At 34.6% G+C, this 17,009-nt stretch overlaps 1 protein-coding gene across 30 annotated transcripts in view; it reads left to right on the top strand.

The window, feature by feature from the left end:
* by (focal adhesion protein tensin) overlaps nt 1-17,009 on the top strand; it is a 449,419-nt gene that overhangs the window by 424,579 nt on the left and 7,831 nt on the right. For all 30 annotated transcript variants that reach the window (XM_076414748.1, XM_076414751.1, XM_076414757.1 and 27 more), the window contains 3 exons: nt 2,413-2,648; nt 2,708-2,875; nt 16,732-16,898. In XM_076414748.1, coding sequence (XP_076270863.1) covers nt 2,413-2,648; nt 2,708-2,875; nt 16,732-16,898 — 571 coding nt within the window. The remainder of the gene's footprint in view (nt 1-2,412; nt 2,649-2,707; nt 2,876-16,731; nt 16,899-17,009) is intronic.

Below are 17,009 nucleotides of genomic sequence, written 5' to 3' on the forward strand. Positions count from 1 at the left end.
ATTTACATTAATGCAAACGCCAGTTTTCTTTTCATATCACTTTTTTTGCAGAAATAATATTTATTCCAAGTATACTAAATACGTAGAATTGTGCCCACTACCTAAGTGCTCTAACCTAAGAAACAAAAAAAACACTAAAATTGAAATCACTTATCATAATAAAATAAGGCGATTAATTTAATAGTTGCCGTATGGGTTGAGTCTTATGTAACAACAATCTTATGGGTTTCGAATTTGATTGGAAGTTCGCTGATATGAAACGGCATTACGGGCACCCACGCTTCATTGTTTTTTTTTACCATGAGCGAACACGAGCAGCGTGTAGCGAACAATGGTCTATTTGATTCATTATCTGTTTAATAAAACCTTATCCTTTTTTTACGTACATTTAATTAAAAATAGAGAGAAAAATCCTGATATAACATCTAGCATCTAACAACCAGTTTGAGTTTGTTAACAAACATTGACTTACTAATTGTAGTTGTCTATGAAGATAAAAAAGTATGTTCAGCTATCGGCTTCAGCTACAGAAAATGTTACCGAAGCAACAAACTGAAACATTAAAACCTTACAACACAGCCAGAATGTTTAGGGTTAAACAAGAGGAAGCCCACACTACCGTAAAAGAAGCTAAAGCAGCTATACCACAAGGAAGTGTATTGGGGCCAATTCTTTGCCTACTTTGTACAAGTGTTATACCACAAATGGAAAATATCACGATGGCTACATTTACTGATAATACTATGATTCTAGCTGTCGGGGACAATAATGATAAAGCAACCTGAAAATTACAGAAGACCAGTGACAATATATCCAGTATTATACATACATAAATATCAGAACATAAACCTTTAAGCCGTATATCATGATTTAATTACAAAGACCAAAGGTAATTAATATATTGTTTTTTCTAGATAATTTTTTCTAATATTATTTACCCTAGATGCACTTACAGAAGACAAATTAAATGTTATTATAGGCGATAACACAAAGGCAATACACGACAGATGTTCTAAATAATAAATATTTCTGTAGATGTAGCGACTATAACTTAAAACAAAATTATTCATCAAAAATAAGGAATGTATCATGAATTAATTAGTTATAAGTATCGCAAGACAATGCTTTGATTAATTTATTTTTAATCAAATTTAATCTCTAAAATTAATTTCCAAACTTACTACATATCCTGAATGACAATGATGATTTTAGTAAATGGGCAGATAGTACTAGTACCATAATCATTTGAATACCCTTAGATATTTCTTCAATGATTGTGAACACGTATGTCGCTTCTGATGTTAGAAGTTATGAATAAAAGGAAATACTGGAGCGGGTTTAATATGTATATTAAAAGTCTTCTTTAAATAATTACAACAAAGCAAATGTGAACAATATATTGAGACAATGAATAATAAATGCGATACAATAAACACATGAATATTAAGAGAAATACGTTTATGACAAGAAAGATGTGAACTATACGAAGTGGTATTGAAGAATGTATCCTCGACATATCTTTTCTTTTTCCAAGATGACCAGCTAGAACCAAATGGTCTTTTGCTGATGTCGCTTCAGGTTCATGATACAAAGGTTTAGCGGGCGACCGAGGCCTTCAGTTACGACTGGGATTGTTGTATTTGGTTTAACTACCAGAGTTTATCGATGGCTAGGGATTTGTTCAAATTGTTATCGTGTTCTAAGGCGCCTAGGGAGAACCTCACACTGAGCATGTTGGAGAAGCTTTCAAGTTTGATAGAGCAAAGTCGCAAGAAGCATAGTAAGTGCAGCCAGATGCTATAGGATTGCCTACACCGAGATCTTCAGATACCGACTGTCACTCAAGAGATCAAGAGAATCGCAAGGAGGCATGAGGAGAAATATTCTCCTTTTAATACCGAAATAATGCAACTCTTGGATAACACCAAAACAGAACACAGACTCAGAAGAATGAAACCATTTGATGCTGTGTAGTGTAGTAATGTACATTTAATAGTTAAAACAGCAGTGTTAATACATGAACACACCAGCTTGGTTGACACAGTGGCAAAAGCGACAGGACGGTCATCCTACTGTTCATGTGGACCCTGCTGGGTTATGCTTGTAAATTTCTGTTTGTGATTGTTTAACAAAATCCGACATGGAAAATGATCCCAGTCACGCCAGTAACCAGACTACCGGATGTCTTCTGGGAGAGATTGGAGATGATGATTGATGAGATGATGTAGTTCGGAGCCCAAGTTAAACTATAGGTCCAGTGCAGTTAAACCCTCGTTGATAAAAGGAGACTAACCTCTTGGATATATACCTAGATTTAAGCTATTGTAAAGACAAATTGTAGTTTAGTCGGCGACGACTAGTAACAATGTAATAAACAATTAAGAATTTTCACCACATATTCTAATCTTTCAGGTTCAAACCGGCGTATATCCAACCTCAAAACCAATGCCCAACTTCCAAAACGACAACGTGTCAACGAACTACTACCCCCCATACTCCACGCTGAACAAATATGCGTATTCGTCCACGCCAAATCGCACACCACAAGGCCACGACGAAATCGATAACATCTTTACGCAGAGAGCCCTCGATGTCCAACCCATCAAAACGGAGTTCCGCGAAGAATATTATAAGGACGAAAGGAGGAGGTAGGCATTTTCGGATGGTGGTCGATGAGAAACTCGTCAGATTAACGTTCGTTTGACAGGTACGATCCGTTGAAGCGTAGCTACACCGACGGTACGTTAAGGAGAAGCCCCGAAAAGGTCGGTTTCAAATCAAGCTCGACCGCAACAAGCCCCTATTCGGATTCGGACAGTCTATCGCCACCGGGGCAGTTCAGAAACAACACCAAATCACCAGAATTTCATGAAAAGTAAGTACCGTTTTTCGTAATATCAGTTTTCTGTCTATTCGAATTATTTTACATCTTCAAACTTTGCAAAACGTTATTTGAGAATTATTAGGTGTACAAATATGAGTCCGTGTATATAAGGGGTTAAACTTTACATCGTAAAAAGGGATTAATTGAAAAAATTTGACCCAATATATATTTCCCACTATTTTCTAAAACGTTTTCCCATCTTTCTGGCAACATGTCGATAGGGAATCAAAAAAACGTCGTTGTTTTGGCAGAGATCCAATCATCGATCTGAACAATTTGTACTCAGAAGGCGTTACGTCTCGATAGTAAGCTGGATGCTATAGAATTTCCTATTCTAGTTACAATAATGTATCCTACCTCCACAAATGTTACAACATGTGACCAAAAGTTGTCATACAAGAAACCGATTTTGCGTTTTGCGTTACTTGCTATTGGGTTTCATTCGATTTTGGTAGCTCCTTACCATTGCCTTGTTAATTTCACCATATTCACACCATGACATTATTGCCATCAATATTCCTTTTGATCTTATTGTGGAGAACTCTTCTGTGCAATATTCCTGGACGTCTCCCAAGCTTTTAACCGGGTATGGTATTTCGGATTAATCTACAAATGAGCAAATTGCTACCGCGGAACCACTGCCGACTGCTAGAATCATGCCTTTTACGAAAATTTAGAGCCTCTCACAAAGGGGCATTCTTAACACTTAACCCATTTCGGTTGGAGTTTACACGGAATAGCGTCTTGGGACCACTACTGTATCTACTCTATACTGCTGATATCCCAACAACAAAAGAAACAGTACTTGGAACCTTTACCGACCACACAGTTATCATGGTAAAATATGTATCATCTAACATCATGTTAGACAAAAAGCAGAGCAGATTAGACTCAAAATTAAGCAACTGTACTGGTTAGTCGGAAGATATTCTCAACTTGACCTAAAATCCAATAGATTGGTTCATCAGTCAATCATAAAACCAATTCGGACCTATAGTGCAAATATGGGGTTGCCCTAAAACATCAATCCACCTACTAATCCAACTCGCCCAAAGTTCTACGATTAATTACCAATGCTTATCGCACCGTAACCAACGAAGAGCTGCACGATGACCTCGAAATCAAATTGATATACGAACTGATCCAAGATTTTGCCTTAAAACATGAAATAAAGTTGTTAAATCACAACAACGTGGAAGCAATGCAGCTACTAGGCAACACGCAGGAAATCAGAAGATTGAAGCGAACCAAAGCAGATGAGCTTATTTAGTGTATAAGTATATTCTTAACTTTCGCATTAATAGATTAGTCTTATTCTAGTTTCGGAAATATATATTAATGTATTAATCCCGTACTCGCCTTGTACAACAGAACAGTAGCACTAAATTAATTTGTAAATTAAGATTGTACTAATGCAATGGATAAGAGAACTTACTATTTCTGATAATTCTGGCTAAAATATACCCGTCGACCAAAAACAAATCGTTGCAAAACACTTTGTTTTCAGTTAGACGCAACATTATCTACATTGTTCGATCTAGTTGACCTACATTCGTAGGTTGCCTCGAACAATAAAATATGGCTCAAATAACCATATCACTCGCCAATCCTCGATCATTATCCGATTAACAAACTTATCCCCAATCGGAACCGATGCTCGTTTGCCTCCACGAAAACAAACAATAAATGCATTGTTTACCAATCGATCTGAAATCGGTTTCGTAAAAAAATAGTGCGCAAATTAACCAACATATGATTTATGATTCAAACATAACAAACAGCTGACAAAACAATCCTTGCATTAGTCGTTATGCGCTTCTCTCTTCGAACATAATCATTCTCGAAAATAGTTTTTTAACAAAAAAATGTAACTGATTTCAAAATATAAATAAGAAACTCACTGAAAATTAAAAAATAATCAAACTTAAAAAAATATTTTAAGATAAAATATGTACATAATAATCCTTGTAATAACTAAATAAAAATAAACAAAAATCTTATTTAACCTAGCTACTACACGTATTTATATCCTACTATATACACACAATTTAGCTTAATACCTACCTAAATCTGTTTATTTAATTACAATATTATTTTAACTACTATCAACCGACTACTTTGAAGTCGGTGCCCAATCCAAACAGTTATATTAATTTAGATTTATTTTAACGATAATTTAATTTTTTGTATATGTCACAATATTATATTGTGATTTTTTTATTGTTTGGTTTCGGCATCGACTTCAAAGTACTCAGTTGGTAATTGTAAGTGGTAATTGTAAATAGAGAAATAGGTTTAGGTGGGTATTATTGTGTGTATGTAGTAGAAAATAAAATACGTGCAGTAGATAGGTTAAATAAAGTTTTTACTTGTTTATTTTTTTAGTTATTTCAACGTTTATTATGCACATTTTTTAAAGTGTTTTTTGTGTTAAAAATCTAATTTTGATTATTTTTTAATTTTTAGTGAGTTCCTTATTTATTTTCTGAAGTAGTTTCAATTTTATTGTTAAAAATATTTTATTTTTTCTTTTTAGTGTTAGATATTTACTCAATAAATTACGCAGTTACTTTATTTAATATTACAATGGATAGGCCAAGTAAAGGTGCAGCCCGTATGACGGAAAATAGGAATAAAGAAACAATGATTGAAAATAAGAAGTGCTTCAGGCCCCGGGGTTCGCTACGTAGCCTAGGTGATTTTGCAAATGTTCTGCTAACTAAACTATGTTAGAATGACAAAAAATTATTTTCCGCGCCGGGAATCGAACCCGCGACCTCCGATTGTACGCTGTAGTTAGTACTTAAAAAGCAAACTGAACGGCTTTAGCGCTGAACGACTTCCGATTTTTCTTCACATCAGCTCAGCAAAAACATTATACACAGTATCTGATTATTTTAGATAAAAAATATATTAAAACTTCGTAAGTGCCTTTAAAATTTGAGCGTTCCCTCGATTTGCCACCCTTCCCCCCAGCCGATCCTGACTTGCTTCTAATGAGACCACCTCGGAAGTGCACTCTTTCGAATAAAAAGGGCATTTTGAAAATCTGCCGAGATTGGCGGATAATAATTGGTAAGATTGGCGGAGAAATCGACTAACATACGCTAAAAAAATATCTATATATACAGCCCAACATAGAACATACTCCTATTTCGAAGTCGGTTAAAAACAAAAATAGTTCTTAATGAATTTAATGTTTGTTATTAATGATGTTATTACTAGTGACATCATGTCTAAATTAATTATATCCAGACTGTGGACAATTAACTGCATCCATTCAGTGCCCATTATCAAAATCGTTTATATATTTGAATCAATTTACAGCAATTTAAAAAAATGTCGTAAAAAAACTCTATCATCATTTTCCAGTTATTCTTGCGAATATTATTGAGATCTTGCATTATGTCTATATAATAAGCGTTGTCTATTATATTTCGATACTTGTTCAGAATATTTTGGTGCAAAAATTATTTAAACCAGTTCATAAGTACTTCCGACAATTTTCCTCCGGTTTTTCTAGATATAGGGTTTTCTAACTAACCGGATATTGAATTTGTTTAAACTCAAAGAACATATCGATTGGGATCATCGGAATACTCGCAATGATCTTCATCACCTTTGAATTTTCCTATGATTTCCAGTTTTTTCATCACCAAACGTTTTCCATTGCATAGTTTCAGATCTTTATAAAGTATATAAAGTATTTCCAAGTCTCCTTTTACCAACTAGGGGTTTATCTCGACTGGACCAACAGTTTAACGTGGGCTCCGAACCACGGCCCTTGGCATTAAGACTACCGACTGGCGAGTGACCAACTTATAAATCATCCCAGAAGACATCCGGTCTTGCCCAGCCTGGTTACTGATATAATTTTCCTTATCGGATTTTGCACTCTGGCCTACGATAAACACTCATAAACATAAATTTGCGACCATACCCTAGCAGAATTCGAACCCGCGACTATCAACAGTGGACCGTCCTGTCGCCTTTACCACTGCGCCACCAAACCGACTCTGTTAGATTGTTGTTCTCTTCTCGGTTGCTTCGGTCGTTTTTCCGCAAGGATTTGAATTCGCAGCATTGTCAGTTGTTGAAAATTATAAGTATTATATATTATTATAAGTATTATAAGTTATTATAAGTATATTTGAAGAATATAATGTAAATAGAATAAAATGTTTTGAATTCATAAATTAACCTATATGATACCCATGTTAAAATGCTTTGTTATAATTTTCCTCCGCTATAATATAAAAAATGTGATATGAAGGACCTTTTATCTTCCATTTTAAAATAATTTTGAAAAGAAAAAAGAGAAAATAAAACACTATGTAATTATTTATCAATATATAAACACTACCCAAACTATAAACTAAACCAAAATTATAGTTTTTGTATATTATTCCTACACTTGAAGAGTACAATATAACAGGTCAATTGACAAGTCTCCGGCCTGCCATAGTAAAAGACATTTTTTGACAAAATTAGTTTTTTTTATTCAACATAATTCCCTTCAAGGGTAATACACTGATTATAGCGACCCTACAACTTTTCGATACCATTTTTGTAATACGATTGGTCCTTTGCTTCAAAATAGGCCTCAGTTTCGTCGATCACCTCTTCATTCGACGAAAATTTCTTCCCAGCGAGCATTCTTCTGAGATTTGGGAACAGGAAATAGTCGCTGGCGGCCAGATCTGTCCAATAACGCTATGTAATAGTTGCTGTTGATGGTCCTTCCTTTTTCAAGGTAGTCAATGAAAATTATTCCATGCGCATCACAAAATACAGACGCCATAACTTTGCCAGCCGACTGTTGAGTTTTCCCACGCTTTGGAGCGGGTTCATTGTGTGCAGTCCACTCGGATGCAGTCCAGTCGATTGGACTTCGGAGTGAAATGATGGAGCCGTGTTTCATCCATTGTCACATATCGCCGCAAAAACTCGGGTTTATTACGCTTGATCATCTTCAAAGACTGCTCCGAATCATCAATTCATCGTTGCTTTTGGTCAAAAGTGAGCTCGCGCGGCACCCACTTTACACAGAACTCACACCTAAATATTCGTGAATTATATAATGTACACGTTCAGTTGATATCATTAGAATCTGCCATTTCATTTAATTTCAATGTATGGTCATTCAAAATTATTTTGTGGATTTTTATAAGGTCTTCGTCGGTAACAACCTCTTTTGGGCGTCCACTGCGTCCACCGTCTTCGGTGCTCATTTCACCACGTCTAAATTTAGCATACCAATCCTTGATAGTTGAGTTTCCTGGGGCAGTGTCCGGAAACTCGGCATCAAGCCAAGTTTTTGCTTCGACTGTAGTTTTCCCTTCAAAAAGCAATTTTTTATTAACACGCGAAATTCCTTTTTATCCATTTTTTTCACAATAACAAAAGTTGCTTCACTCAAAATGCTATAATTCACAAACTAATGAACAGCTGTCAAATTTATACACCCATCTTTTGAGGGTTAGGGCTAACTGAAAAACATATGGATTTAATTCTAGTAGCGCCATCTATGTTAACACAATAGTGTGTTTGTTAACTTTGTGTGTTAGCAAAGTGTTATAGTATATATTATGACAATATTTATCAATCAATGATTTATCCTTTACTGGCTACCATTTATAATTAAAATATACAAGTACATAATAAACAGTACAAGAACAAATACACTATAAACAGCAAAATTATTAACTTTACAAGACAGGGCTTCCTTGATTACCAGGGTTGTATCCAAAATGACTGTAGTATTTTGCTGTATTCTACCTCTCGATTGCTTGTAAATGGTAACGTCGCGAAAACTATCGAAGTTTACCGAATACCGGTTAGGATTCTCCAGAAATAGCCACTACTCCTTTTTTTCAGTCGCATCAGCAGGTCTAGTGACGCTACAGACTCGCGTTGAAGCCGTAAACAACGTTTGGCGGATGGGCGTACGAGTCGATCTAAAAACGGAGAACTTAGGCCAGCGTAGGAAGACATAAACAAAAAGATGATTGCGCAATTGTGTGTCTGGAGGATTAATGAATTCGACATTCTAACCGGCGACCTTAAAAGTGCCGATTTTATGTTCGCGGACTACGTCTGATTTTTTTCCGCCATGCCGACTTTTTATAACTCACTTCCTTAACGATTCCAATTTATTAAAACGCTCAAATCTGAATATATTATAAATTCCCGTGAACGCTGTTTTTGCTGTGCGTTGCCATCGGCGATATTTAACATAGAACATCGATTAAAGAAGTTGGAGACACGCAGAGGGTCTCGAATTTTCAAAAAATCAAATTACTCGGAATAATTTATTTAAGATAAAAATTACTAGTTCTGACACTTTGGTCTATTAAGTACTTACATGTAATTTGATCAACTAAGGAATGCATTAAACGACCTAACCCAACTATGAATGAACTCGATGATCTTGACGTTTCCCTACATACAATAAAATTTTTCATTTAGTATACATGTTACATTATACGACTATTACTGCACTGGCTACGGACTGCACTGTGATATGAACGGCCATCTGTTTTGAATCTATCTGTTTTAACCCTCGGTGTCGCTTTATATCGCCGTTCAACCAGTCACCTCTTCTTTCCGTAAAATAAAACAGTATTTTGAAGTGAAATAATAGCTTTTGTTATTAAAACGCTTTCACATTTTATAACTGGCTTTTGAATTCATTCAGTTAACCGGAATCAAATTAATTATCAAGGAAAGAAGACAGGTTGACGTTGGACTGGATATTTTTCCGCAGTTACTCGAAGCATTCCTTGATGTATAAAAGCGGAGTTCTGGTAAAAGTATGGCGGCTGAAGCTGTAAGGTTACAAAAGGTGGATTGAAGATGCTCAAATACCCCTAGCCATAAACTATTCCAAGTAACAAACATTCAAGCTTCGAAAAGAACCGTAGTCAGTAGATTCCTGACACATGTATCACAGTTCAAGGGGCAAAGCCACCAAAGGCGGATTGAAGTAGCTGTGAATTAACCTAATCTATTGGAATTTGGATAGAACAGTCCCATTTCGAGGAATTTGAGAGATAAACTGGCGGACAAATGTACAAGCTATACCCAAATATAATTTTACTAGAACTACAAGCTGTCTAGATGGGATGACAACATATATCCCTATGACCTTTCTTTACGAAGGAGGTGTTACAGTATACGACTAATACTTCACCAGAAACCGATGACAATGTTATCTGAGGGGTTTCCATCTGTTTTGAATGGTGTTACGAAGAGATATATAAAAATAGACACAGGGACTATTTCTGTTTTTACCTTCAGTGTCTCTTTACATCGCCGTTGAACCAGTTGCTTCCTCTTTCTGTTAAATAAAATAGTTTCTTTAGTAAATGAATAGTTTTCATTTTCTAAAGTCTATCACATAGACGATAATCATCCAGCATTTTCAAAAGAACTTTCAGACAGTTTAGTAGATCATGAATCAACTGTTCTCAGACGTTCTCAGACATGCGATAAGCGATATCCAAAAGGAGAGAAAATGGATATCACATGAATTGACTGTAAATACTGTTCCAAATAGTTTCAGCATCGCAGTTTCATTGCTGAAACTGGCTTGCACACAGCTTCAAAATACTGAAGAAGTGCGAAAGTAGATTGATGAGTGTGTCACTACCAAACTAACATCGTTATCTCCACACGGTACATCGAAAAGATGGAATAAATTTGTAGAAATCGATGTAACATATTTTTATTAATATATATTATTTCAAAATGAAAAAATGATCAAAATTCATCCAATATGATATGGGAAATCACTATTTTAATTTATTTAAATTAACATACATCATTAAATATTGATTAGTCCGAGACATTGAATAATAGATACAAAAATAATCAGATAATAAGTTGGACAAAATAATATCACATACAGTGTCTGGTTAAAAAGCTGCTTAAATTTTGAAATTTTACGGGCTACATTGGTACTCGCAGGTATCTCTAGACAGTGTCTACCATCAATTACTTTGTCAACTGATTAAAGAATAATATTTGTACAGGTACTGTTTTTGTCTTTTACTGCAGAATTTTTATTAAATTTTGTTTGAAAATCGGCTTAAGTCCAATGAATTCTTTAAAAAATCACATGTTTTTTCGATGACCCTTCTGTGAGTTAAATAAGAGTTTACGTTTGGTACAAAGGTCGTTAAGACGTGAGCGAAGACACTGAAGATGATGACGGGTCGTCCTAACATATCAACAGCCGATGAAAAACTAAAGAATTAAAGAATTTACGAATGCCAAATCACGATAGGAAGAGTTACGGATGATATTGGCAAATGGTATTGATTGTTTTTTCAGGTGTTTAGATAAGAAACGTGTTGCAGCAAAATCAGATCCAAAAATGTTCCAAAAGAACCTGAACAGCGGTGTAAAACTATTAAAAATGCCAACAAAAAATATTGAAACTCTCTTTCCTCTTGTTAAAGATTATATATATATATATATATATATATATATATATTGTAATATAATCGCCTAATGGACTAAATTTAGATCAATTTAAACATCCAGGTGCAAGACATCGCCGTGAATCCATATCCATCCTGCCATCACTATCGACTTCGGTAGGGAGAATATTTACTGACTGGGATTTTAGATCTTATTATGAATCAACAACGTTTTATATAGAACAGGAATTGGGTCAGATACCAAAACGAAAGGAATTAGGTGGAGATTAAAAAACCCACAAGCTAACAGTATAGACCTGCATTAAATACCTATCAGTTTACCAGCTGTGTTACTCATTTGTATTAAAACACATTGTATTTTTTCTAATATCGTTGGAATATTTGTTTGTACCTTAACTTGCAGCAAGTATAATAAAGTATTAATAAGACAGGTCGGGTTATGATAACATGGCCGGTTACGTATCATGACGCTAGGTATTTTAATGATTTTTTTACATATATTTTCATCAAAATAATTACAGTCTATTTAAAAAATAGCAGGTCAATTGAAAAGTCTCTGGCCTCGCACATAGATGGCGCTACTAGAATTAAATTCATATGTTTTTTTCTGTTAGCCATAAACCTCAAAAGATGCGTGTATAAATTTGACAGCTGTCGGATCATTAGTTTGTGAATTATAGCGTTTTGAGTGAAGCAACTTTTGTTATCGTGAAAAAAATTGATAAAAAGGAATATCGTGTATTGATGAAATATTGCTTTTTGAGGGGGAAAAAGACAGTTGAAGCAAAAACTTTGATATCAAGTTTCCGGATACTGCCCCACGAAAATCAATCATCAAGGATTGGTATGCTAAATTTAGACGTGGTTAAATGAGCACCGAAGACGGTGAACGCAATGGACGCCCGAAAGAGGCTGTTACCGACGAAAACATTTAAAAAATCCACAAAGTCATTTTGAATGACCGTAAATTGAATTTGAATGAAATAGCAGACATTCTAAAGATATCAACTGAACGTGCACATCATATAATTCGCGATTATTTGGGTATGAGAAAGCTCTGTGCAAAGTGGGTGCCATGCGAGCTCACTTTTGACCAAAACAACCACGAGTTGATGACTCGGAGCAGTGTTTGATTACGCTTCAAACTAAACCAAGTTTTTCCATCGATATATTGCAATGGATGAAACATGGCTCCATCATTTCGAAGTTCGAAATCGACAGTCATCTGAGTGGTCTGTACACGATGAACCCGCTCCAAATCGTGGGAAACAGTCGGCTGGCAAGATAATCGCGTCTGTATTTTGGGATGCGCATGGAATAATTTTCATTGACTACCTTGAAAAAGGAAGGACCATCAATAGCGACTATTACATAGCATTATTGGCAATTGAAGAAAAAGAAAGTGTTGCTTCACCAAGACAATGCACCGTGCCACAAGTCAGTGAAAACGATGACAAAAATCCATGAATTGGGCTTCGAATTGCTTCCTCATCCACCGTATTCTCCAGATCTGACCCCCAGCGACTATTTCCTGATCTCAGATCTCAAAAGAATGCGCGCTGGGAAGAAATTTTCGTCGAATGAAGAGGTGATCACCGAAACTCAGGCCTATTTTGAAGCAAAGGACAAATCGTACTACAAAAATGGTATCGAAAAGTTGGAGGGTCGCTATAATCAGTGTACCACCATTGAAGGGAATTATGTTGAATAAAAAACTAATTTTGCCAAAAAAATGTGTTTTACTTTGGTAGGCCGGGGACTTTTCAATTGATCTGTTATGTATTCTTGGATCTAGAGCGCTTGAACAGTCTATAATATTAACTGTCATCGTTGCACCACAATATTTTATTAATTGCAATGGTCTTTTATAGCGAAATACCTTATAAACATATACGTTCAGCTGCAATAATTGTTATTCCCGTTATTAGTCATACATCTCCATGTGTTTAACGAATCTCTCAAGTTAAAGTTGATGTCAACACATTGCATCTTCTTTTGTTCGTTAATCTGATTACGTAGAAGGTAAAAATAACATACCACTTAACCATTCTTGACCTATTAAGACTAACTGACACCACACGTGTAAAAAACAAAGATTACGATATTGTTAAGTGTAATAACCAGATGAATGGAGATTTAATTGTTTATTGAAATTTGACCAAGTGATACGATTTAAATGGTATATTATTTTGAAATGGATTTCTTAAAATAAACCTATGTTTTCCAGCGGTGTATTTTTAGAAGCGCCGTAATTGTTTATAAAACAAGCAAGTGCGATATTTTTAGTTTATACGCACGTTTATACGAATCGGGCATATAATCAGCACATCAGTTTGTTTTTGTTGCAAAATTAAAAAGATCAAAATAGTTCTTTAATGAATATCGTGTGTACTGTAGCACCGTTTTGCTGGACACTCGATGATTGGAAGAATGTGATATGGTCTGATGAATTATCGTTAACGCCGTTTCTTACAAATGGCCGGGTTTATATATTGGAAAATACCAAGAGAGGCTTACGATCCAGACTGCCTGCTTCCTACAGTCAAGCATGGGAGGGTTCCGTTATAATTTGGACGACAATATCAGCTATAATCAGCACGTCCTCTCATGTACATCACCGACCTGATTAGTGGATGCGAATATATTGACATCCTCATATTGGATATTGCTTCCAAACACCCACTGAAGCAATTGGCAGATGTTTTAGTACGAGATTGGGGAAGCATTCCGTTGTAAACCATTCAGACACTCTATGAATCTTATCCGTGAACAATTGCAGCTATTTTAAAAGCAAATGGTGGTGCCTCTAAATGACAGCTTAGTATTTGCTATCATAAAAATAATACCATTGAAACCTAACCTTCATAAAAAAACATTTTGTACTTATTGTATCATTATGGTATCAAAGCTGATTTCTCTAGATCAATAAAAGTAATTCTGTATAAAATTAAAAACAATTTCAATTACTATTCAGTCTTTTAATCGATGACCTTTCGTCGCCTTAGTGGTAAAACCATCATACAACCTTCAGCCAATTTAACTCAATCCTTATTAAGTAACTGAAGATATGTATTACATCTTTCCTACATTTCCTACTAATCAATGGTCTTCTAATCGCTTGCTTCGATCACATTTGTTGACAGCAAAGAGTCGATTTAACGATTTGGTCAGGTTTGAACAGATGATGGATGATGATCAGTTTCTTTTCAATGCTAGCATATACTAATCATCACCATATTTGGTTAATTCATATAGAACCTAAGTATTGAGCTTATTTTACTATCCATTCTTTTATAAATGTTCGATATTTCGATATTTAGTTCCGTAACACTGTCGTGGATCAAAATATGTCGATCTAGTTCGATATTTATAACAGTCCACTTTCAATGCTCTAAACTCTAAATAAAAATCCCAACAGTGTCTTGAAGCCATTAAAATTAAATATAAAAAAGAAACTAACATTTAAAGCATTTTGTATTAAACGAATAAATAAAAAATGCTAAGAATAAAGAATTTTCATATAGAGAATTGTGCTGTGCCATAAACATGTAGGAAACTTATTGAGCAATGGTTTTAAGACATTTACCATAATTTAAAACAAATACTAACAACTAAACACCCATATTAAGACGAGATTGATTAGTATAAGCGAACGGTATTCGTTAGAAATCCAGTACGCGGATCCTTCTAAGGCTATCGTCGTTCGTTCTCCCGCAATACTCGACTAATTATATTCGGTATTTGATTAAAACTGCGCCTGCTATTCACTGAATCCAGTAAATTATAAGGCATTCCTTCACGTGTCTCAATTTCCCCGGTTTCCCTTCTTTTTTCCGTCTCCTGTATCTCGCTCGCCGCTATCCCGCTCGTGAATTTCGAATGGTCCGCGTCCGATGACGATTCTGCGAATCGGAATGTGAGACGACCGTTTCGGATTTTTCTCGATTTGGTAACGACGCCGAAAGATATGCGGAAGCCAGGCGATCAGCATTTGAACGTTACACCATCTCGTTACACAGTTACTTATTTTTTATATTGATACAATAAAAATATTTCCAAAATTAAAGAAATTAATGAAATAATATTCAGTATGAAATTAACTCACCTTCAGATTTTTCAAAAAACAAAGGTTTTAACTAAGGTTTTAAGGTTTTGCTATGATCCTAATTAAATTTTCACCCATAAACGTTTCCATGGGAATAAAAAGTATTAAGAAACATTGTGCTGTTAAAATGTTTCAAAAAAAAAATCACATTTGTTCGACCACAAACCTTCGGAAGCTGAATTTTTATGTAATAATATAAACAATAAATTATAGCCAACTGGATAAGCCACTATCTGTCTTTTTTCATGTTATTTCTACCTTTATTTGACCATTTCATCATTTATTTTAGAGTGTGAGCATTACTATAATTAAAAAAAATGCTCTTTCTTTCACTATTATTCCTAAGAACATCATTGCATTTCTTGTAAAATTAGCATTTTATAAAATTCATAAAAAATATAACTTTTATTGGCAAAAAAAAATATGTTGTATCCTTTTTAGATTATTGACAATTGTCTTACAATACTTATGCCTTTCTAAAAACTGTATATTCTCAAGTTATACCGAACACAATTTTTGTTGTCTTTTTGATATAATATAAGATGAAATGCTGCTCTGACTTATCCATGAGCTTTTGCTAAAAATCAATAAAATTCAACAAAAGAAATTCATTTTATATCTGTCAAAATTAACATATAGTCTATACAAAGTTTATCTTATATGCGTCATCAAAATATTTCAGGTATTGCCTGCCGTAATTTGTAAATTCGTTTTAGAATCAGCCAATTTCTTCTCATTTTATTCACGTTAAAAAGAGACACAATGTTGACTGATTAGTTCGAACACGTAAACGAATGAGCCTGTCAAAATCGTCCAGTTGTCAGACATAGCAAAATTCTTCAAATCAATCGTGATAAGAGGTTGTAACTCGAACCTATAAACTATTGTGGCTTGATAATTAACTGTAGTTTTTAGATGTACTATGCTGTTAAAATAAACTATATTTGATAACATTTTTGTTCAATTATTTCTTTTAGATTAAAATTTTGTTGTATGCCAAAGCCAAACTGATCTAAAATTCAGAGTTGATGCGGCAACATTGCGACGTTTTGACGTCACAAATTTCGATGACACATATACAAATAAACTTTGAATAGACCATAAATTATTGATGCCATCTCCTGAAGCATTTGTAGGCCTAATACACATAGATACATAAAAAGAAAAACTGATTACAAAATGTAGAATATTTTATCTATATATGTATATATATATATATATATATATATATATATATATATATATATATATATATATATATTACCTAATCTAATAATTGTATCTAATTTATTTTACAGCTACGCCAACGGCAATTTAACGTGGCTTCAAAGGCAGCAACAAAAACTCAAAGAACGAAAAGAGATGAGACTGAAAGAAGAACGTCAACCTCACGAAACGCGCCTGTTTTCCGAGCTCAAACAAGTCCAAACACGGCACATGAAACCCACCGCAAGTCACAGATTAGGTAATTAAGTTTGAAAATCAGACTCTACATTACGATAGTATTTTTATATATATTTAAACAGATACTGTGATATAAAAAGGGTGTATAGGCAACCCAATATACAGTCACGTT

Source organism: Rhynchophorus ferrugineus, unplaced genomic scaffold, assembly GCF_030347505.1.
Source record: "Rhynchophorus ferrugineus isolate W39M unplaced genomic scaffold, kcgeb_rfMv2 rfM9, whole genome shotgun sequence".
NCBI classification, from domain to species: domain Eukaryota; kingdom Metazoa; phylum Arthropoda; class Insecta; order Coleoptera; family Curculionidae; genus Rhynchophorus; species Rhynchophorus ferrugineus.